General features: G+C 36.6%; 2 protein-coding genes across 8 annotated transcripts in view; one reads left to right on the top strand and one right to left on the bottom strand.

Moving 5' to 3' along the window:
* tex10 (testis expressed 10) overlaps positions 1-12,031 on the top strand; it is a 64,283-nt gene extending 52,252 nt beyond the window's left edge. For 3 of the 4 annotated variants that reach the window (XM_036558037.1, XM_036558034.1, XM_036558036.1), the window contains exons 13-16: positions 3,551-3,631; positions 3,744-3,913; positions 5,912-6,122; positions 11,807-11,917. In XM_036558037.1, the coding sequence (XP_036413930.1) occupies positions 3,551-3,631; positions 3,744-3,913; positions 5,912-6,122; positions 11,807-11,917 (573 nt within the window). Of the gene's footprint in view, positions 1-3,550; positions 3,632-3,743; positions 3,914-5,911; positions 6,123-11,806 lie in introns of all 4 variants that reach the window. The other variant, XM_036558035.1, reaches the window with a different exon arrangement.
* invs (inversin) overlaps positions 12,027-24,855 on the bottom strand; it is a 61,493-nt gene continuing 48,664 nt past the window's right edge. For 3 of the 4 annotated variants that reach the window (XM_036558031.1, XM_036558030.1, XM_036558032.1), the window contains exons 15-18: positions 23,904-24,582; positions 19,197-19,402; positions 16,666-16,773; positions 12,027-15,926 (exon numbers count right to left, since the gene is read on the bottom strand). In XM_036558031.1, the coding sequence (XP_036413924.1) occupies positions 15,808-15,926; positions 16,666-16,773; positions 19,197-19,402; positions 23,904-24,582 (1,112 nt within the window). In that variant the 3' untranslated portion in view covers positions 12,027-15,807. The remainder of the gene's footprint in view (positions 15,927-16,665; positions 16,774-19,196; positions 19,403-23,903; positions 24,583-24,855) is intronic. The other variant, XM_036558033.1, reaches the window with a different exon arrangement.

Genomic DNA, 24,855 nt, shown 5'->3' with positions numbered 1-24,855 from the left:
TTAATTTGTTTAACCTTTGGAAGTCTAAAGGTATTACTGTTGTCGTGCTATACTGTTTAAATGTAATAACATATCAACTTAATTAATGAATTGAGAAAAAAAGCCTGTAAAAAGTGGTAAAAAGGTGTGCCAGAAAATAAAACTATTAATTAAGAGTAAAAGAAATTTTATCAGTGATGGTAAAAATCTGTAGAATTTCAGTCATTTGATTTCTTAATAATACAGCTTTTTACTGTAATTCAGCAGTTTCAACTAGGTATTTTGATATGCAGTATTTTACTATAATAATAACAGCAACAACCAATAAAATAAAAGCAAATGTGAAATAAAGGTGATCGTTTATTTTTTGAATGTACAATTTGTTTCTGTAAATTGACAGCAGCAGCATTAAAATACAGTATATGTATAGTTTATTTACATCCATGTAACCTTTAAAAAAAAACAATAAGTGGGTATTAACCAGTAATTTCACAGTACTTCAACACTTTTTTTACAGTATGTGTAATAAATAAGTAGATAAATAAATAAATACATTTACATTCTCTGTTAGCGGATTAAGTTGTGCACTTTTGTCTTTTCTTTTTTCCATTTCTTTCTGTCAAACAAGACCGTGCACACAACAGTAACTTCATTAAATTGAAATCAAAATAAATCATCTCCTCTTCTACTTACTAACACTAATGTGGTATTGATTGAAAGTTGAAAGAAAAAAATTATCTGCTTGTTTCAGTGAGCTAAGATAAATAATCATAATTGCAATAAGGGCAACTTGGTAGAGTTTAGTTGTTAATCAAGTCAGTGGTCAGTGAACATTGTGACTTTTGGTTTAATCAATGAGGACGTGTTTACACCCACATCAGTGAATTGAGCCTTTGTTTAGCATGTCAATAATATAATTTTTTTCTAAAGCAAGTGTGCCTCCAAATGGTTTTGTTATATAAAAAAGCATGAAACACCTCTTTAAATCATTTTTTTCACTTGCATTCATTTCATAAGATCATCACTATTAGCTAACAGGCTATGACTAATGCTAATAGGAATTATAGCTTAGGCTACTCGATTGCATTAAGTAATTAGATATCACTTTACGTAACCACATCTTCCTGCTTTTTGAATTCTATCTTGTTCACAGTTTAAAAATGTGAAAGCTAAATAATAAAAAGAACCATCTGAAAATCTGTTTTATTTTGTTGGTTTACTTTTCGAAGTCTAGAGTTATCACTGTTGATTTGCTGTGCTGTTTAAACACAATTAAATATTGCATTAGTTAATTAAATAGAGAGTTGAGTAATGAATTACATTCGATTTACATTCTATCTCAACAGGTTCAGGTCTGCACTTCCGACTTTTCAATGTCAAGAAATTACGAAAATGCGACAAAAAATTTAAAAGATCTTTTTTGTTTCTATGTGCACTGTTTCTCATTGAATTCAAATGTAGTAATAAAAAAACTGCTCCCAAACAATAAATTTGCTGTTGATTGAAATCTTAGTATCCGAACTTTCAACAGAATTGCTCTGTTTTGTTTCCAAGATCTTTGAGTAAGAAATAATTAATATAAAATTTGAAAATCAATAGAGATGGAAAGCAAGAAAATATTTTTTATTATTTTTTTTTTTTTTACAGTGCTGAAAATTTGGAATATTTTCTTTCATGCATTTGTATGTATATTATCTCTGTTTTTTTAATTTTCACACATTTCGAGATGACACCCTGAGTCTAATGGGGTAAATGAACACTTAAAGAAATCGTTGCTTTACGCTGTTTTTCAGGTTTTAAGCTGGGTAATTAGGATCTAATTAGGTTTTAAAATAGCAGGTGTGTGTGTGTGTGTGTGTGTCTGTGTGTCTGCTGGGGGTCCACTCCTTTATTGCCAATCAGACGTATCTAATCTAAACTGTGTGTAATGTGTGTTAACATGGTTAGTTTGATTAATGTCTGATAATAACCTGCTCTGAATGACATTCGCATCTGCCTTCATCTGTTTAATCCAATCCTCTCTAATGCTATTAGCACTTTGATTTCACACGTACACACACACACACTTATTTATTGTTTGTGCTCATAAAATATCAGTTGAGAGAGCGACGCGCCATTGCTAATCTGTCCAACATCAACTTTCATTACCACAAACGGGTATCAGTGACTAGGTAACCCTTTAAGCCCGTCACTGTGAGCTGTTGTGTAGGTAGCCTTTTGTTCTCTGAAGGCTTTTCTTTTGTCAGAGGTTTCTGTGCTGTGCTAGATGTGTCTACATTCAGTACATCTGTTTCCATCTGACTTTTTTAAATAGCGCTATAGTAGGGCTGAACCGTTTATCAATTTTTGCATCAATATCGCAATTTGAACGACTGCAATTGTTTATTTGCTACCTTTTAACATACTGGGAAAAAAGAAAAAAACAGGAAAAAAAAAACAGGAAATGTGGTCTGTTATGCAAAGTATGTTAAACTAAGCAAGTATGTTGAAATTTTGCAATTAAAATGTGCAAAAATGTCATTTATGTTTGCTGGAGAATGTGTTAACTTATTTTCACTTAGAAAGTCAACAAAACATGTCACTTAACCAAGAGTACTATACAACATTTGCATACCACTGCATATCCTACATTATTCAACATCTTAACTTTTAAATTTTAGAAATTTTAAAAACTTAGTTGCTAAGAAATTACTTTCACAGCTGTAGGAGACGCTAAAGTCATTTGAACGTTTTACTTCTTACTTTGCGCACAAACAGAAAATGGATACTTTAAAGACAACATTTGACCTACAGCCGATTTGGTCAGACTCTGAAGATGAGACTACACCGTTCTTCTGTAACAGCTGTCGACTTGCTTGCTCAGTGGTAATGACAGTTTTGGAATTTAGTGTAAGGAGCTGGAGAATGAACTGCTGGCGGTGCAGCGAGTGAGCAGAGTTCATTATTCTGACATAGCAACAAGCTGCTTGTTAAGGAACTATAATTTGGCAGAAGGAATTGCTAACATTAAAACATATTAAATGCCACGTTCACTGCCCAATTTATTTATTTCTTATTTGATTTATTTAACTGTTGTATAAAAGCAATAGAACACACAGGGTTATGTGTCATCACGAAGGCAAGTGCCGTAGATCATCACAGCCGTGATGTTATTTTGCGATAACACATGACCTCGAGTGTTCTATTGCTAAATTATTCAACCAGGCATCATTGTTTGTATATCCACAAAGTTGGGTCCCAATATTTGTCATGTTGTTGAGAATAGCTGAATAGATGTAGTGGTCTTCTTGGCAAAGCAAAGTTCTGGGGCTTAAGTCATAGAAAATAATCAAATTTAAATTGCAGTCGCAATATTGGTTAAAATTAGATTTTTTTCCCCCAAATCTACACTGGAACTATGAGGATCATAGAAGCTGCCAAAAACACTTCTGTACACCAATCAGCATTGCACAAAAGTGCATGCCTAAAACGCAGGCTTATGTTTTTATCTTTACTGTATTTGTCCTTACAAGCTAAAAAGTTTACGGTTCATGATTAATGCTAATTATGTCTCCACTGTGTCTTTCTACAGGAGGTGTGTCACTGCTTGGGAACTTTGGGCTCGCGGACACAGTGCTTTGAAATACTACAGAATGCCATTGCCAAGAACCTTGTGAGTGAAACTGTGAATGACTGGTTGATAATGACATCAAAGGATGTCTAAAATGTTCCACACAGTGTCTGTTTTGACTCTTTTAACTGACTGTCTGTATGCTCATCTACAGTGTGGGCTGGTGGTGGTGCCAGACTGTGTGTGTGCTGCAGTTCTAAGGTGTGTTCCACGCCTGCTGGACCTCAACTTCCTGCCCAGCGACACACTCCTCCACTTCCTGTCCGACTGCTGTCTGAGCATGCTCAGTCTGCTGCTGCAGCTTGAGCAAAGCGCCCGAAAAAGGTTTGTCCGCACCCACGTCCACTTATGCACATAATAATCACAGACATTTCATTTAATAATTAACCTATATGGAAGATTAAGACCCACATTATACATTTTCTGTATTAGAATCAGATTTTTATACATATTTATACAGTTGTATGCAAAATTTGTAACATTTCTGGTTAAATTACATGATAAACACATAAAAAACATCCTCTACGGGGAACAAATTTAAATACTGCTGCTGTCGAAACAAAACCTAAAATGGTGACATTACAGCAGAAAGAAAAAACAATCTCAAATTGTAATTCAAAATTTCTTTCCAAGTTCTTTCTTTCTAATTGTCCATTCATCAGGAAACTTCAATACAATGCAAAGGTAAGTGGAGTTGTCAAGTTGCAAAAAAGTAACAAAAAAAAAATGTATGACTGTATGATTTTTTTTTCTGCGTTTTTTGTGCACAATTTTTTTATTTATTTATTTATTTTTAAATTATAAAATGTGCCATAACATACTTGTATTTATGTTTTATTTTTTCCCCATTATGTAAAATTCAGCAAATAAATAGTAATAAAGCATTAAAATGTGCAAAAGTGTGTTCTCTATAGAGTTTGTGTTACTTTGAAAATCAGCAAAATGTCATTTTACCGGGGTGCTGAAACTTTTGCATATGACTGTATGGAGCAGATAAGCAGCAAGAACTCAAACTTATATGCTTTGAAACCTTAGCTTGGTTCAGTAACACTTACTGCAGTAAAACAGCCATGCTAAAGTGAATGGATATTACCATAGAGCAGCTAAGTTAGCTCTAGCCCTGGAACTTTAAAAGTAGAGAAAGTCCTTCTGATCCCCGTCTACGGCTGGGAAACAGAATCAGACAAAGGTACCAAATGATGTTAAATAATATATATGCACAATGTTTAATAACCTTAAAATATTGAGTTATTATGAATTCCCAACTGTCTCGGCCGCTTGTGATTTACGGTCATAAAAAATTTGCAGTATTTCATGTACAGTGTCCCGATGGTTAGTTGCCTGCAAGTCGCCTTGAATCTGTACCAGAAGAAGCTCATGAATGCACTTCTGCAGTAACATTATTAAATATTAAAAATTAAATCTATAATGTAATGTGTGATTTTTAGTAAAGAATTTTAGTAAGACAGTCAATGTTTAGCAAGAGCATATACTTTTTAGTATTATCATTATCACTTTTATTTATACAGGGGCAGGTTAGCCCACTGAGACCTAGGTCTCACTTACAGTGGGGCACTGTACAACATATATTAAAAATACCTTACAATAATATGGTAAACATTAATAATAACAAAAACAAAATATCAAAATCAACTAGACAATTAGAACAAACAAAATAAATAACACAGGCAGAAATTACATAGTATTACATATACAACTCTCATTGACCAAATTGTTTAAAAGTATTTTCAACTGACTCAAAGGTAAGAGTTGTTGTATTTAAGCACTCAGCTGAAAGTTGTTCCATGAGAATAATTTTCATAAGTTTTACATGAATGCTCTCTTACCAGATTCTGTAGATGAGAGTGGTACAATTAACGCCAGCCACTCATATCATATCGAAAGGGGCGATATAGTTGAACATATTGTTCTAATGGTTTTTAGATATCACCCATGCCTACTTTATACCCCATCAGTTAGCATCATGTAAACTGTATGCCTGAATCTTGCCGTAAAGAACTGTATAAACATCTTGTTACGTTGGCCTTGTACCTCCAGTGCCAAACTGAAGAAGCAAACTTTAAACACAAAACGTCTTGGCTGATTGACTACATTTTGAATAAAGGGACAGTTGCGTATATTCGATTCCGGTCGTCCTGACTGAGCGCACAATTACCTGGATGACAGATGTGGCGAAGTGCTGCAAGATGTTGAACAAAAAGGCTATTCAATGCTCATCCTGAAATCTAGCTGTTGTTTTGACCCTTTTTTTTTTATTTTTATTTTTATTTTTTTTTACAAATGTTCTGGTCTGCTCCACAGGGATGCAGTTTGGGAAGCATGTTTCGCTGCGCTGAGCACGGTGCCTCGGCTGCTGCGGTTGGTGCTGCAGTCTCTGCGTGTGTGTGAGCTGTCCGAGTCGGAGCTCCCCCTACTGGCTCAGATCCTCTCTCTGCTCCTACAGCACACGCAGCTCCGCAACCACATGGCTGCCAACAGCGTCCTGCTGCAAACCATCATACAGGACCTGACGGTAGTACAGCTGTGCGCTTAAAGGCTGATGTATACTTCTGCATCTGCATGTTTACAGATGTGCTCTGCAGATCCAGTGTGCTTGGACATAACTTTGACATGTACATGTAGTGGTTGGTATAATGTAGTAGTTAACACCTTTGCCTTTTACGCTGCAGACTGGGGTTTGATCCCCTGCCTGGGCAAGCACCCTACACTATATCATTAAAAGTCCTTGGGCAAGACTCCTAATACTACCTTCGCCTACCTGTGTAAAATGATCAAATTGTAAGTCGCTCTGGATGAGAGCATCTGCCAAATGCCGTAAATGTAAATGTAAATGTACAATAGGAAGCATTCTTCAAGAGATCTTAAGTCTCCCCCATCACTCAGCACAATGCAAGCCAATGTGGACATCTGTTAGCTCATGCAACAGAACTGACATTTAGCATTCTCCTCCAAGTGCGTTGATGCTGCAGTGATGTTCCATTAGTGGCAGTTCGCCCTGGTAGCATTGTGTGATCGGGGAGACCTAGCCAGAGGCAAAGTTGAGGAGTGGAAGGAATAAAGTAATGAAGCATGGCCACCCTTCTGACCAACCCAGTTATTTATAAAGCATCAGTTATGCTTTATGGTAAAAATCAGGCATCGGGGTAGCTGTCAGCTATGAGAGTCTGATGATGCTGCATGTAATATTTAGCGTACGTTTCTGTGATAGGCTAACTGGCTTAGCAAACAGGAGAGTGAATGTGCACTGTGTCCCTTCAGCAGTGTGGCTCTGTGAGCTACATTATGAAGTAGGCTATTCAATGGTAAGATCAATTAACTGTCAAATTAGTCAGCTATAATCGCTTATCATGCTAACTTTGATTTATTGAATGATTTTTTTTTATTAGACCATTTCATATTTTTAAACAGCATTCACCACACTTCAAAAGAGGCAATGCATATATTAAAAACAGAAACAGTCAGGGATAACACAAAGTCTAAATAATTATTTACATTGTGGTTCCTGACCTAAACAAATCCAATATTAGGCAGCAGATAAGACATAGCAGGCATGGCACCATAATATAGAATCACTGTATATGTCAATACAATCATTTAAAATTAATAATAATTGTACTCAAAGTCTTTAAACATTTAAAACTATTAAATACACATTTTCTTCCTTCACTTAACCACTTCTTAATGGCATGTCTTTACACTTACAAGCTGTCAACCATTTTAAGACTTCCTTGCAACCAGTTGAACAAAATTGCTGCTACTTTTAAAACAAGGAGAAACCAAATTTGTACAAATCTGGTACAATAACTGAACATCTTTCACCTGAGTAAAAACTAATTTAGGTATGTACACAGAAGAAACCTAGAAACAGCAGTTTGTTTCCTTCCCTGGAAATGTATTATGTTGCACTGTAGTAAAGAGAGAATGGATAGAAGAAGCTAAATATTCATTGTCATAATAGAAGAGGACACCTTCTATTTAGTTTTGATCCATTTTGGAGTATGTGGTTGCTACCTTAGCCCTGTAAAATACCTGGACATTTCATCAGTGCCTCAATTTTTTACTGAATTTGTTAGATGGGTAGCTGTGCTCATGATGCAGTCTAAGTTAGACAGATGTTTATCCTTTCAGGTAACACATTGAAGTGCTAGTGCCTAAACAGGTCATCAACAGCGACTGTTGAGGGTAATCTGAACTAATCACTCCTGTTCTTTGTATATAAATGGTTTGACAAAAAGATACAGTTCAAACTTTGAATTAAAAAATGCACTTATATCCAGGATATTTTGTTTCCAAGAATGGAATTCCTTTTTCTCTGAATAGGTAACCAAATTCCAGATAAATTCTGGTAACCTTAGTGATACAGTCTCTGTTGGTAAAACCTTCATTTTGACTGAAATGGATCCCTACCCCCTCATCAGTACTGCGCTACAGTAAACTATTCAGTTTACTAAATAGTAGGAAAAATGCATGGATCAAATAAATTAATATAGACTCTTTCTCATCATCATCCTGCATCAGTATCAGTAAACTGCAAGACTGAAGTTAGCTTCTTATTCGTAGTACACACAGGTGACATGTTGAAAAGTGCACAGGGCAAAGATAAAATAATTAAATAAAACTTCACATTCAATTCTTGGTGCATAAGTCAGCAGGTCAGCAGTCAGTATTCTTGTTGTATGATGAACAGCATTAGGGTCTTTGTTTTTTATTTATACAGAGCTGCTGTTTTTTTTTTGTTTTTTTTTAAACAGTGTTTTGAGAGTTTTTGAAAATTTTTAATTTTTGTCTCAGCGGCCCAGCAGATAGTTGCTTAGCGACAAGACACTTGCAGTGTACATTGGTACACACCCAGTTGATGATGTGGTCTACAGTGTTCACTACAAATGATGAGTGCATTGTAGTACAATCCCATTTCCAAAAAAGTTGGGACGCTGTGCAAAATGTAAATAAAAACAAAATACAATTATGTGCAAATAATTTAAACCCTATATTTCATTGAAAACAGTACAAAGACAAAAAAAAATAAAATGCTGAAACTGACAAATTTTATTGTTTTTTGAAAAATATATGCCCATTTTGAGTTTTATGCCAACAGCACATTCCAAAATAGTTGGTACAGGAGCAACAAAAGGCTGGTAAAATTGTGTAATGCTTAAAACACCTGGTGGTTAATTGGCAACAGGTCCATAACATGATTGGGTATAAAAAGAGCATCCCAGAGAGGCTGAGTCTTTCAGAAGTAAAGATGAGGAGGGGCTCACCACTCTGTGAAAGACTGCACGATCAAATAGTGCAACAATTCAAGTGTAACGTTTCTCAACATAAAATAGCAAAGAACTTGGAGATTTCATTATCTACGGTACATAGTAACATTAAAAGATTCAGAGAATCTGGAGAAATCTCTGTATGCAAGGGACAAGGCCAAAAAACAGTTTTTGCTAGCCTTTTTGGAAATCATGGACACTGTGTCCTCCGGGCTAAAGGCCACTAGGCTAGTAATCAAAAGCTAATATTCATGATGCTATAGAGGTGCATTAGTGCACATGGCATAGGTGCCATCTGTGAAGGCACCATTAATACTGAACGATATATACATATTTTGGCAACATATGCTGTCTTTTTCAGGGAAGGCCTTGATTATTTTAGCAAGTCAACGTAAAAGCACATTCTGCATGTATTACAACAGCATGGCTCTGTATTGAAAGAGTCCGGGTGTTAAACTGACCTGCCTGCAGTCCAGACCTGTCACCACTGAAAACATTTGGCGCATTATGAAATGAAAAATACAACAAAGGAGACCCCAAACTGTTGAGCAGCTGAAATCCTGTATCAAACAAGAATGGGAAAATATTCAAACTTTCAAAACTACAGCAGTTGTTCTCCTCAGTTCCCAAACGCTTACAGAGTGTTGTTAAAAGAAGAGGTGATGAAACACAGTGGTAAACATGCCCCCGTCCCAACTTTTTTGGAACGTGTTGTTGGCATCAAATTCAGAATGGACATATGTTTTTCAAAAAAACATAACATTTCTCAGTTTCAACATTTGATTTGTTGTTTCTGTACTACTTTCAAGGAAATATAGGGTTTACATGATTTGCATATCATTGCATTTTGTTTTTATTTACATTTTACACAGCATCCCAACTTTTTTGGAAATGGAGTTATAGATTATAGTGTCCCAAAATCACTCCAGAATTCCATATTATGATTTGGACACTAAAACAAAAACAGCTGATTTGCTCAGTAGTTACACTTAAAGGCAAATAGGGATCCTATTCAGGTACACTACTTGCATCTCCAAATTTGCTGATTTTAATTATTATTATTTTTACATCACTTGAAACCACCAGCTGCCCTTATTATTTTCTGAAATATTGAAAGGGCAAATAGAAGCGGTCCAAAAGTGCTTTTAGGCAGTAGTAGATAAAGGGTGAATGTCGTACTTACAATAAATACTTGGTGCATACTTTGCAAGTTCAGTATGTAAGTACAGAGTAACTAATTTTAAAGGTATATATAAGTTACAAAATAGTGGTACCACAAACTGCTTCAGTAAATATATGCATATGCAGTAGAGAAGTACAGAGCAAGACAGAGTAAGTACCTTTACTCCAGTAATTTATTCCATATTAAGTGGTATGTTTACAGATAAGTCCTCTAATACTGTGGAAACATTACATAGTAACTACCTGTTTTCTTGCCTTTGTGGCATGCAGAGCATAACCATAAATCAAAATACCAGTTAATAGAGGGAATTAATGTACTGGAGAAAAGTTGCTTACTGCACTTGGTGCTAGGTACACCACAACATGTACAACTTTGTCACCTGTACCTGTAACCTACTTTTCTGTTACACAGGCATGTGTTTACTGAAGCTGTTTGGTTGTACCTGTTGTGTAACTTCTTAGCTTTAGAAGCTGAAATATATCTGCTATTTCTCACATTAGTGGACTTGTATTATACTGAGCTTATTGAAAGTATAACTTCTGGTAGCTTATTACTTGTGGTAGCTTAAACAGTGACAGCGTGCTGACATTTCTTAACACAGGCATCAGATACCTTAATAGTTAATACCTTAAGTGTACTAACTAATTTGTGACATCACCCAAATGTGTCAGTTACTGGAGCAAGAAGAAAACGTGAAGCCAAATTTAGCTTCTTATTTGCCAGCTTTTTAATTTTCCATTCCACTTTCAATCACACAGCAGTTACATGTTGTTGATGGCCCATTTAAGGTGGAACGGAAAATCTGAATAACAAGTTGGCAAACAGGAAGCCAACTTCAGCCTCGAGGAGAATACACAAGACGCAGCGGCTACTTCTTCGCACAGAATTTAAACAGCTGCTCCTGAACTGGCAAAAGAAATAGCTCAATCCGTATAGCTTCCAATTTGCACCACTACTTGGTTGTAGAGAATCCTGGAATCTGCAGTTGAGCCATGTTAGAAGATTCCTTCTTTCACACGCAGAAATGCAAGTTACTGACATTATAAAGCCCATTTAGAGATGTAGCCTTATAGTCTACACATTTTTTTGTTTGCTTTTATTATTATGAGCCATAAAAATACATGCTTACCAAAATATTTATCTTGCACTTTGGTTATATTATTTTTGAAACAAAATACTTATTGTAGTTGTCCCTTTAACAATCAGTGTTGTTTTTGGGACATTGGGAATTCAAAAAAAAAAAGGAATTACCAAAAAAAACAGAACCAAAACGAAAGTTTCTTTTGTAATTCTGCATTGAAAATGTATCACATTGTGATGCAAAAATGACAATATGTATTGTGCAATTTGTGTATCGTTACATCTCTACATTTTAGCAATATTTTTAGCAAGGTTTTTATTAATGTTTTTATCATATGGTTTTGAATCTTGGACACAACTCCAACACCAGTTCCCTGCTCAACTAATTAGCATTTGCTTCACGCACTGCACCGTAGACTCACAAAATATGTAGTTGAGACTTAAGGTGCTGCATCTTTTGTTTGCTGTGATTACTTTTAAAGCCCTTCTCTGCATCTCTATCTTTTTTCGGATATGTTTATGGAAGTCTAAATCAACCTTAATCAGAGCTAACTGCACCAAAACATCCCACTTTAAACAACAAATTTAAATACATTACAAAAATTGCACAAAAATTGTAGTAATTGAACTGAATTCAGTGTCTGAAATGGTGTTGTGTGTTTTTCACAGCGCTTCTCTGGCGGTGAGACTCGGGAGCAGTGGCTGACCGACCTGCTTTACTGCTACAGTGTGACCATGTCCACTCACCGAGCCAACATGGCCACCAGGGACATCTACTAAGCAGCACTGGGATTCAGTGTTTTTCCTCTCAGTCTCTTTATTCTACTCTTCTGATTTTCACATTTTTTTTAAACATAGGGAAAAAAAATAAACCTGTTGTGATAATTACTTCAATACAGCGTTCCTGATTTCTTTCTTTTTTTCTTTATTAGCAAAAAAATAAGTGTTTACTCATACAGGTTAAAATAGTAATACACAAGCGACGTGCTAATGATTGCTTAGCAACAGCTCAACGACCAAACCTTCCCAGCAGTTTCCTTTTAATGATCCTCAGAGTATACAATGACAAAAAAAATGGTTGCTTTAAGGGGGTTGCTGTAGACTGACTAGAAATGTTTATTGACCAGATGAAAACCTTAAAACTGTTATGAGGTTGATGAAGTGGCATGTTTTTGGTCTTGTGGAAGTGTTGTGAGTGACTGAGCCTTTCATATTATCCATGGTGGCTGCTTTGCTGAAGGCCTACAAAGCTTCCAGCTCAAACACCAACGGTTCCTTTCCTTTACGTCCAGTATGAGGTATCTTGCACTGTTTCACTATGGCATGTATGTCAAAAAATGGCCAATAGAAAAAGACCACAAAATGTTGTACACATCCATGTGTATTGGGCACCCTTATGACACACATCTGGAAAATCAACCTGATAATAAGCTCTTAAAGAAATGCCCTAATGTTTAATTACCACAGATAATTTACCTGTGCTTAGAAACAGAACAGCAAAGCTGTCTCGAAACACATTTACAACATGCACACTGTATGTCCAAAAGTTTTTAGACACCTGCCCATCTCCCTTTGCTGCAGTCTTCTGGGAAGGCGTTACTCTAAATGTTGGTACACTGCTGTGAGGATTTGTTTGCATTCAGCCACAAGAGCATTTGTGAGGTCAAACACTAATGTTCGAGGATTAGATCTGGATCACTCCAACTCATCCCAAAAGGTAATGAATGTTGCTCCATCACTTTAGAGAATGCAGTTCCACTGCTCCACAGCCCAGCGCAGGGGGGCTTTATAACCCTCTAGCGGACATTGGGCATTGGGTATCTTAGACTCATGTGCAGCTGCCCTAGAGTGATCCATTCTATTAGCAGTTCTGAGTTCTCTTTTTGTATATATGAAGCCTTCTATTATATGTGCATTTCAAGTTTATGATTATTATTATGTGCTGTCAAGCCATCAAATGTGACCATATGGATAGTGTTTCTCCAGAATATCTTGTATCCTGTTTGGGTCTTTAAGCCTTTTTCGTGTCAGTTTTTTTTAATAAGAGAAGCGAATGGGCAAATGCTTTAGCACCTTTTTGAGTCAATATTTCAGTCCATTTATTATGTACAGGGAAACGTCAAAATTATTGTCTATGTCCATACAAGAAGCAACATATAGAGATCCTGTTGAATACTACTGGAGTATTCTTTTAAAAGGCAGTATTGGGAAAACCAACATGATAAAAAGCTCTTAAAAATACTCCAATGTATGATAACCATAGACAATAATATAAAAAACACATATACAATTTAAGTCAATGCCCAGGTGAAGCTGAAGCATTCTATTGTAAATGTGGGTCATGTTTTTCATGTATTTATTTTTATTATTATATTATTAAGTACCCTCAAGTCAATTCCACTCCTGGCAACCATATGGATTGTATTTTTGAATGTCCTGTATTCTATTTGGGTCTTTAGGCCTCTTTTTCATGTCAGTTTTTTTTATATTATAAGTGATTGACTTCTACTATGTTTTCAGTCAACAGGTCTTCAATCCCTTTACTATGTACAGGAACACATGTAAAAACGCTTGTCTGTGGTAACTGACAGTATGATACAGATGCAACATATGGAGATTAGATTGAATCCTGCTGGAGTATTCCTTTAAAAGTCTGTACTTATCCTTGTATATCATTCACCATTATGGCACATATGAAAAACCAACATTACAAAAAGCTCTTAAAATGCAGTACCTGTCCTCGAATAATAAAAAGACGATAAACAAAAAAGAAGCATATGTAGAATAAATAAGGGCACAGAATGAAAATGTGAACAATATGTGTAAATAGAATTAAAGATATAAATAAAACATATGAGACACATTTTGTGTTCTCAGTGAACATGGAGCCAAGATACAAGCAAGGCTGCATGCAATTTCAAATATTAAATTTAAAAAAAAGGTTTTGCGAAGTATCTATTGTAGAGCAAGAAACTGGCGTGACTTCCACTGGTGGTTATTATATTCCGCCTGTTTCCAATTGTATGCATAGCCTGCAGGTCGTGTTTTAGCATCTTGGTGTGTAGTGAGCGCTCCCATGCAGGTGGACTTGTTATATCAGGAGTATGTCACCTCTAGGACAGGTGTATAACCTGACGATGACAGAACGAAAGGTTATCTCATGCATATGCTGTGTTTGTGGGCTTAACCTTTAACCTATGTGGTCGTCAGTGGCAACAGAGGTTTGGCATAGAAATCTGGATGCTGGCCATGTTCCATCTTAGTCTCAGTTGGTTAAGAGTAACACTGAAAATGTGATCAGTATATGTCTGTTTGCACATGCAATTTAAAAATTTAATAGCTGGATGACTGGGTGCATAGCTTACTTGTCCATTGCTCCATACTGTGATTGCGATACACCTTGCAATATTTTATTGTGCAGAAATCAGAGACCACCCTTTACTTTTTAATTTCTATGTACAAGTTATTCATTTTTCATTGTCGGGAACAAAAACAGAAAACGTCTCACAGAAAATTAAACAGAAGCCTCAACAACTTTATTTACATACATCTATAAAACAGTGTTTAGTGTGTCCTTTGCCTTTATTATAGCTTCCATTTGTTTTTGGGAGACTTGTTTTCAGTTTCCAAATATATCTTTAGGGATATTTCTCCAAACCTAAACACATTCAGTGATGTTGAGGTCTGGACTCTGGGCTGTTCAGTCCAGTTGTTCTGAGAACACCAGCAGCTTCTTTGTTTAGATTTGCAAATTTTCCTCTTTTATCTATTTCCTTTTCTCAGTAACCACTTCTTGACAACTACACATCCTTTCAGACCCGTAGTGTTGAGTTGTCTTCTCACAGTGGAAGGATGAACAGAAACTCCTGTGGATTTTTTCAGATCTGAAGCAAGAGTGGAGCTTGATCTCCTCAAAGGTGAATGCTTCAAGTACTGTTTAATTGTTGGTGACTGTGGCGCTTTTTGAGTTTTAGGAATTCCTGTTTTTTTTTCAGTTACTTTTCTATGACCTTCCCATTCCTTATGCAAGTGGCTTATATTGTCAGAAATGTCTCCTGAAAAATGAATAACTCTGCTGTTTTGAAATTAATTAAATGAAAGGTGGGCTCTGACTTTTGCACAGTACTTTATATTACAAATGCAGTGGTGAATCAATACTGTTGGATACCTTGTGGAATTGTGGAACTGAATTGTGTTTGGTCAGGATGTTCACAGCACACAGTTAACTTATTTGCATATCGCAGCCTTCTGTGATATCAAAATTGTGATTAATGATTAACAGTTGATACATTCTATAACAGTAGCTGGAAACATGGAGTACTGAAAGCTATTTTTTCATTACAGTTTTAAATAAAAGTGCATCACAGTTCTTGTTCAAATGTCTGCTTTTGCAATTTGTAAAGGGTTTAGGTAACTTGACATAACATTGAGGTCTGTCCTTCAACATCCGGCCCAAGAACCTGTTTCCTGTCCCAGATATATAAATAAGCAGGTATGTATGATTTTCAGGATCATTTTGTGGGTTTAATGTTTGCATGTCAGTTGTTGGTTTCAGTTTGTAGTAGCGGAATGTGGTAATGGGTTGCTCAGTCGTTTTGTGTATATGTTTAGTGTATGTAGTCCAGTTACTGGGTACACTGTGTGATGTGTGTACGATGGGGGAGGGTCTTTCATTCCTTGGTTCTGTTGTGACTGCTCTGGCTGCTGGTACTCTGAGGCCGTAAGTGATAGGAAAACTGCTTGGCTTGGCTCAAAGAGTCCAGCACGTGCACACACTCCATACCGCTCACTGAGGGGAGAACAAACATACACAGAAAGCCTGTAAGTCATAACATATTCACATCAAATGAAGCTGTTTCAAAAAATGATATAGATAGTGAGAAAAGAATGAGCCTCATTATCAGCCACAATGACATCTGGGCAGCAAAAATGGGCATTTTAACTGTTTTGGCTATGCAGATAACCAGTACCACTTTACAATAATACAACCCTTATGAAGGGTTTGTGAATGGTTTACATGGAGTTTATGAAAGGTCATTCATTCAGTCATAACAATCTTACAAATTACTATTAAGTAGTTATAACACAAAAAAGGGCAACCTGTTGTTCAGGAAATAGTGAGCCCAAATTCATAAATACTGTTAAACCTCAGATCTTGCTGGTTACTTCTATTACATCTTCTCCATCAATAATAGCAATAAACCTGTCAGCTTCATCAGATATTCATATTCATTACACATAACACAGCTGACATAACAGCATTGGCTGTTAGCATTCTCCTCCAAATGTGATGCACTATCCAATGATGTTCAGTTTGAAAAGATGCAGTGGCAATACACATTTCTCAGAGAAAGCATGTGCTAGCCTTTTACCTCGCAGCTTGGTAGCATCATGTAACTGGGGGAGACCAAGCTTGTGGGTGGAACTGGCAAAGACTACTTTAGGAAGAAAACTCATCGCCACAGTTGCTTGAAAACAGAGACTGTTATATTTTGTGTACTTGTGTACTTATGTAAATTTCCACTCACGTTGTTTGTTGGTCTTGAGTGATAGGTCCAGCAATAGTTGACTCTGGCTGTGTGTATTAAGAGCAGACACGGTTCTGAGAGAGCGCCCCCTTTTGGCCTGGGCTCCACCTGTATAGGATAAAGTCCAGATATGGGGCCATATAAAAAAGGTCTTACGCAAATGCACTTACATGTGGCACACTTGTGAGGCATTATGCAAATACAGAAGAAGATCCATGTTTGTGTATGTGTGTGTTCCCAATTTGACTGAGCGTTAGAGTTGTGCTAGACTGGGAAGGTGTGTGTGCACAAGAAGACAGCTCGACATTCCATCTGACAGCGATGAACTTTTCAAAGCAGAGCGACTGTCAGGGAAGAGGGGCAGAGAGAAAGTGTGTGTGTGTCTCTACCTTGCTCAGCCATCATCACCTGTTCATGTCTGTGAAGGTCAGTTGCATTAACTGGGTCGAAACTCTACCTTATCTACTGATATGAAAGTGTGTGAGATTATAAGATGGTGGAATGCTGCATCAAAATGCAACACCTGGACTGTATTTATGGAACGTCTAAAGATTGGTCTCAGAAATCAACCTACACATGCTCTTTAGCACAGTACACAGGGCAGAGATTTTTCATTAAGCATCATATTCCTACTCTTCGCAAAATGAGTAATGTCCTGACTTATGAGCAATTATATGGTAGAAAGTCAGACACCACCCTTTCATTTATTTAATTTTAAAGTACAAGTTCTCCATTTTTTCAGAAAAAAATCAAATTGTTCAGATTATAGAATAGCTACCATCATTTTCAGGAGACCTACTTTCAGTTTTTCAAAGAAGTCTGCGGGTATAGTTTTCCACATCACCAAAGTTCAGCCTTAGAAGATTACATTTTGTGCTTCTCACAATCCAAGTAGTTCACACTTACTATGATACTGAGGTCTAGACTCTGAGGTGGCCAATCCATTGTTTTTAGAACACCAGCAGCTTCTTTGATTGATAAGTATGTGTGCTTTGGGGCGTTATTTTGCTGTGTTTTTCCACTCAAATGTTTTCCATAAAGTACTACATGATATATTTAGATTTTTTGTACTTTTTGCAGTGAAAGTGTAAATTTAGACCGTTAGGGTTAGAAGACCCCCTAGACCTGGGTCAAAAGGCCTTCTTTAACTTATTACATAAGATATTAAGTATATAATTTACATATAATTATATATATATTATATATATATATATAATTATATATATATTATATATATATAATTTACTTAGATTTTCATTATAAAGATACTGACAAGCTAGCATTGGTGTAGTCATGTTAGCGCTAGCTGTAGCAATCATTAGCTAGAATTAAGCAACATTTCAGCTATCTTGCTGAAGATGAGTTTGTATGCACATTTTGTAGCTCAGCAGAATGACATCCACATTTGATCTGTTCTGTCGTGTCTAATAATCATTTGCACTCACCAGTTCAAAGGCAGATGCTACTGCTTTGTTTAAACTGTTATTAGTATTATTATTAGAGGCTACAAATATTTTGACATATAAATTAAACATTCATGCAAATTAATACTGTTTTCTATTCAATTTCTTTATTCAGGTGCCCTAAATTAAATAATTTGAAATGGTATAGATCATAGGAAAAAAAAAAAAAGCTGGAACTCAAGTCACTCATGGACAACAGAGGAGGGACAAAGGGTCACACAATGTGTAATATAGGAAATAGGTCAGATAGCCTCAGTGACAGGTCAGACAATTATTTAAAAAAAAAACACAGCATTGCCTGACTGTGGGTGGCTCAGTGTTTGACAACAGTATGCTAAATTCCTTGTCATTATCGCTTGCCTGTATTCTGGTAATATTTGCAATATTTGTGTCATAAACATCCAAATTTTAAAAAATGATTTTAACTATATAGATTACTTGCAGTAATTTCTCAAGAATTGAAGAAGAATTTGCCTGTGGCATAGGAAAATAGACCAAAAATGCTTTGGCAAACAATACTGGTTGCTTTTCTTAAATAACTTCTATATTGAAAAAGACTGTTGTCGGAAATGAACTGTATATTCAAAAAGGATATTTTAAAAAATACAAATTTTTCTTTTGGTCCCCTCTTTTCACCAAGGTCATCATTCTCATACCAAAGTCATCAGCATCATGTGACCACTGATTAACTTCAAGTTCATTTTGTCCAGCTACAAAGTGCCCAACAGACCACTGGCTAAATTACTCTGACATAACCTCACTGCAAGGAATTGGCGATTAAATTTTTCATGAAATACATAAGCATTGGCTTGTAGCAAGTATGTGAAGTTCTTTAAATTCTGAGGTGAGAGACAAGAGTACTTTCAGTGCATGATCAATTATTTAACATTCTTTTTTAATAGAGCAAGAACAAGTGCTCCTTCTTTGCTAGTATTTTTTCTATCAAAGAACGCATCCACTGATATTATCTCTAAACAAATAAATACTTAATCATAGATATTCTGATGTAAGGATTCACATCTTGATTCAGCATACATACTGTGATACTGACCACATACGGAGACTCACCATAGATATTTTGTAGCACTGAGCTTTTCTTCCCCGCAGCCTTGATAGACGGTGACTGCACTACAGAAATGGTTTTCTGGTCAGTGAGATCAATACGGACTGGTTGGTCCCATAAAATCTGAATCAGAATGGCAATGACCTCTGCAGGCTCTGCCCTTTTTACACCTCCACATAGCACTTCCCTCAGGCGTCTCTGAACAGAGGACCTGAAAAAAAGAATAGGGGGACAAATTTAAGAAAACTTTGCCCACACAAGCGCATCAACAAATACAAATGTAGTCATTCTGCAAAGCAAGTAACACAGTGGACTGAATCTGGGCTATGCGCTCTTGTTTTGACATGAATTAAGCCTAGTCTTGGACTAAACTACAACCCCATTTCCAAAAAAGTTAGGATGCTGTGCAAAATGTAAATGAAAACAAAATGCAATGATGTGCATATCATTTAAACACTATATTTATTTTAAAAAAAAATAGTACAAAGACAACATATCAAATGCTAAAACAAAAATTTTGCTGTTTTTTGAAAAATATATGCACATTTAGAATTTGATGACAGCAACACGTTCCAAAAAAGTTGGGACAGGGGCATGTTTACCACTGTGTCGCATCAAGCCTTCTATTAACAAAACTCTGTGAGCGTTTGGGAACTGAGGAGACCAATTGCTGTAGTTTAGAAAGTGAAATGTTTTCCAATTCTTACTTGATATATGATTTCACCTGTGTTTCTGGGTCCTATTTATATATGATTTCTTCTTTGCATAGCAGAGTTTTAACTTGCATTTAAGGATGCAGTGATAAACTGTGTTCACAGACACTGGTCTTCAGAAGTGTTCCTGAGTCCATGCAAGTGATTTCCACTACAGAATCATGTCTGTTTTTAATGCAGTGCCACCTGAGTGCCCAAAGATCATGGCTAGCTAGTACTGGTTGACTACTGTTTTTTTTAGCATTACACAACTTTACCAGTCTTTTGTTGCCCCGTCCCAACTTTTTTGGAATGTGTTGCTACCATTAAAATCAAAATGGGCATATCTTTTTCAAAAAACAGTAAACAGAAACCCAATTTCAACATTTGATATGTTGTCTTTGTAATATTTTCAAACAAATACAGAGTTTAAATGATTTGCACGTTTTCATTTACATTTTGCACAGTGTCGCAACTTTTTTGGAATTTTTTCGGTTGTACAATGCCAATGGTGATTCACCAATAAAATCGTTTTTAAATGTCATTATTGTAGTCTTATGTTTAATATGCATATGAAAACCTGTATCTGTCCCTTGTTTTGTTTTGATTGTCTGTTGCCCACTTGTTTGTCTCTTTGTTTTTGTTTTGTTAAAGTCACAACATAAAAACTTTTCATAACAACAACAAAATGATTATGTAAATTGTTATTAATTCAATGTGTTCCCACAGTACAAAGTTTACACGCATGAAAAAGCTTTTCATGGGGTGCCACATAGCAGCTTAGTTTTATACTTGTATGTACTTTTAATTAAATGCTTACACTCACCTAGCACTTTTTAGGAACACCTGTACACCTATTCATTCATGCAATTATCTAATCAACCCATAATGTGGCAGCAGTGCAGTGCATATAATTATGCAGATACTGACGAACAGATTCAGGTATTGTTCACGTCAACCATCAGAATAGGGAAAAAATGTGGTCTCTGTGATTCTGACCATGGCATGATTGTTGGTGCCAGATGGGCTTGTTTGAGTATTAATGAAACTGCTGATCTCCTGGGATTTTCATGCAAAATAGTGTCTAGAGTTTACTTAGAATGGTGCAATAAGGCAAAAACATCCAATGAGCGGCTGTTATGCAGACGCAAACGGCATCTTAATAAAAGGGGGGTCAAGGGAGAATTGCCAGACTGGTTCGAGCTGACAGAAATGCTACGGCACCTCAGATAACCACTCAATTGTGGTGAACAGAAAATCTCAGAATGCACAACAAGTCGAACCTCGAGATGGATGGGCTACAACAGCAGAAGACCACGTGGGTTCCACTTCTGTCAGCCAAGAAACAGAAAACTGAGGCTGCAGTGAGCACAGGCTCACCAAAACTAGACAGTTGAAGACTGGAAAAAATGTACCCTGGTCTGATGAATCTTGATTTCTGCTGAGGCATACAGATGGCAGGGTTAGAATTTGGCACCAGTAGCATAAATCCACAAATCCAACCTGCCTTGTGTCAACAGTCCAGGCTGATGGAGGTGGTGTAAGGGTGTGGGGAATGTTTTCTTGGCACAGTTTGGACCCGTTAATACCAATCAATCATTGCTTGAACACCACAGCCTATATGAGTAATGTTGCTGACCATGTGCACCTTCCTGCCATGGTCACATTTTACCCATCTTCTAATGGCAACTTCCAGCATAATTATGCACCATGTCACAAAGCAACGGTTGTCTCAAACTGGTTCCATGAACATGACAATGAGTCCAGTGTTCTTCAGAGGCCTTCCCACTCTCCAGATCTGAATCCAACAGAATACCTTTGGGATGTGGTAAAACAGGTAATTTGCAGCATGAAAGTGCACCTGAAAAATCAAGAGCTGTTGCATTCATGTCAACACGGACAAGAATCTCAAAGGCATGTTTCCAACATCTTGTGGAATTCATGCCACGAAGAATTCTGGCTGTTTTGAGAGCAAAGGAAGGCTCTACCCAGTATTAGTATAGTGTTCCTAATAAAGTGCTCGGTGAGTTTATATACCAAAAGTTACAGACCTAAATGTGCTACCTACACTAATGCTAATGACTTGTTTGAGATGTCTGGACATCAGTTAGCAGTTAGCTTTTAGCTAAAAATAGATAAATAATGGTGCAGATTACAATTACAATGCTATTGGATTTATGTTCCACATCTATTTAATAAACTGTCAAATATGATGTGTAGAGCTGTCCAAGAAGTAGACAATCCGCAACCAGAGACCCTCCCCAGGGGTGAATGGGAGTAAGCAGAGGAAATACTGAATACCCTGAACAGATTGCTATTTTGAGGACATAGTGGACAGATAATGTTACTCATTTTCTTACATCATCAAACAGAAACGATATGAAAAGATTAAATATTGTAGAAGAAGTATATGATAATCGACTAATACATCCCTGTATACTGTTCTTTTAAAATAAGTAAAATAACTGAAAATAGCATGGAGTGTCATTTCTCAGACCTTGGCCCATCATAAATACTTTATTGACAATCTAAACAACTGCTGAATCTCCAAGACTTTACTTAGCTAGCCAAAGCAGGCTTACTCATGTCAAATCAGCTTTACTGATAGCAGTTTCCATTGTTTTATACAAGAAAAATGAACTGAAGCCGGACAAAGTAGCACACATTTGATTAACTGGCAAGCCAACAAATATCCAGACTGTGCTGGCGTCAAGCTTGGCTCAGAACTTACAAGGTCTAAATAGATTTACCAAATTAGGCCTTGTGCTTTTCCAGAAAAAAAGCAGAGGACTGCCATTTCCGCTTATGTTAGAGAATTCAGGTTCAGCCTCTGCAAATTTAGAGCATAAAGACTCAAATCTGAGTGAGTGAAGTTGAGTGAGTGGCTGGTGTTGGAGTGACAGAAAGAATCCAACATGTTAAATTTTAACCCTGCTACACTACCACTAGCATAATCAGCTCCACTATGTTCTCCTTAGCACTGCTATTGTTCGATTTATGGTTTAACATGTATTTGGTGATAAACTGTTTGTTCTAATCAATTGTGTGGGGGCATATTTTTGTTTCTGGTGTGCTCAAGGGGTACTTAAAGAAGTGTTTTGATAAAGCCATCAGTAAGCACAGCTTAGCCTAACAGCTTAAACTTTTAGCCACTTAACCATATACCAAATATACACATATACACAGACAGACCCCTCCTCGGCTAAAACCCCGTCCAAAGTGTTGTGCAGGTGGGCAGGGTGCCAGACCACAGTTAAAGAGGGCACATGTGGGAAACATATGGGCACTCACATTATAAGAGTATATCCACAGCACCAGGCACATAACCACACTCATACTTTGTCTAAGCTATACTGTCTTAATTCTGTCTTTAAGTAAGGTTTCTTTATGGATCAATTCCTACTGTCTAACTTTCGCTGAAAGAATATTTCATGAAAAATTTCATTTTCACAGTGTTCCCCTTACTCTAAATGTAGTCAGTCAGCCAAGACATGTTTGGTCTCCAAAGTTTGCTTCCTTAGTTTTGGGGGAAAAAATAGCCATGTACAAAAGTTATGGCAATTAGAATTTTTTTTTTCGTGGCAAACCTGGCAAATAAACAGAAATTGTTAACTAAAATGTGCAGAAAAATGCTATATTTAAGTTTGTTCCCCAAAGAGAATGAGTTAACTTAATTTCACTTAGAAAATCAACTGAACATGTAGTTTGACAGATGTCTTTGCAAACAATTTTATATAGTGTCGTAAACCACATAAATAACTCTATTTGAGATTAATTAATAACTGTTTGTACAACGCAAATTGGTGGCTTTTGTTTACTTGTTAGCCACATTCACCTTGTAGCTTCGGTGCAAAATTAACAAAGCAAATTTTAAACAGCAAACATAGTAGACTAGTGAAGTCTAATATACTTAATTTGGGTGTGTGTAAATAAAAAAAAATGATATAAATTAGATTTTTTTCTCTATTCCTTTAAATCTTTACAAATGGTTGATATATAAAATTTGTAAATAAAACATACCTCCTCCATGCTGTCTGTATTATCCTTGCTGCCTGATTCTTTTGGTAGAGACTTTTTCTCTTATGTTCCCTTTCTTTTTCTACTTGTTTCTTTTTCTCACTCTCTTTCCGTCTCCCTTTCTCTGTTTCAGGTCTTGTGCCTTTGTTTTTATCTCTTTCCACAACTTTTTCTCCTTCTCTCTCAGTCCCTGTGTCTTTCTCCTTCTCTTTATCAGTCCTTCTCTCCTTCTGTCTCTTGGTCCTGTATGGCTTCTCCGTAAAACCCAAGCTGCTGGGTTGCTGGACAGCTGCAGCTGAACAGCTCCTTCTGGATACAGGTTTGGAGTGGGTTTCTGTGGAGCTCTCGGTGGATGCAGTATGAGGTGCTTTTGAACAGGCTGCTGAAGAAGCTCTGGAGTGACTCCCCGAAGTCCTGGGTCTGGAGTGGGCAGTATTTCTGGGAGCTAGGGTGGTTTCTGTGGGTCCAGGTGCTGACTGGGACCCTGTGTGTGCTGGCCTGGCACTGCCCGGCCTGCTGGAACCAGCAGGAGAATGACGCTCACGCCTGGTTATACACTCTTCAGACTCACAAACCACTGTCTTTGTGTCTGAACTGTGTTTTACACCCAGAGAGGTTACTGGTGGGGTTAGAGTCACTGAGAGGTGAGGGGTTTCTGGTGTTTCAGTCTCTGGCCTGTGCTCTGAAAAAGCAAATGTAAATGGTCTTATCACATATGTGTAACACAGCTAAAAAGTTTGGAATTACTAAAACACAAAGCAGTGATTAGTAAATTCAATTTGATTTGTATTAAATTGAAAACAGTACAAAAACAGAAGATTTGATGTTTTACCTTACAAACTTTATTGTTTTTTTTTTTTTTAAAGTGTAAAAATTCAGATGTGAACCAAAATTTGGCACTCTTTTTTTTTTTGTCAGGCCTGCTTGGCTAATGTTAGAATGCAATGTTTACATA

Source organism: Colossoma macropomum, unplaced genomic scaffold (assembly GCF_904425465.1).
Source record: "Colossoma macropomum unplaced genomic scaffold, Colossoma_macropomum, whole genome shotgun sequence".
Classification (NCBI taxonomy): Eukaryota; Metazoa; Chordata; class Actinopteri; order Characiformes; family Serrasalmidae; genus Colossoma; species Colossoma macropomum.
This window is presented reverse-complemented; position numbering and strand designations above follow the sequence as displayed.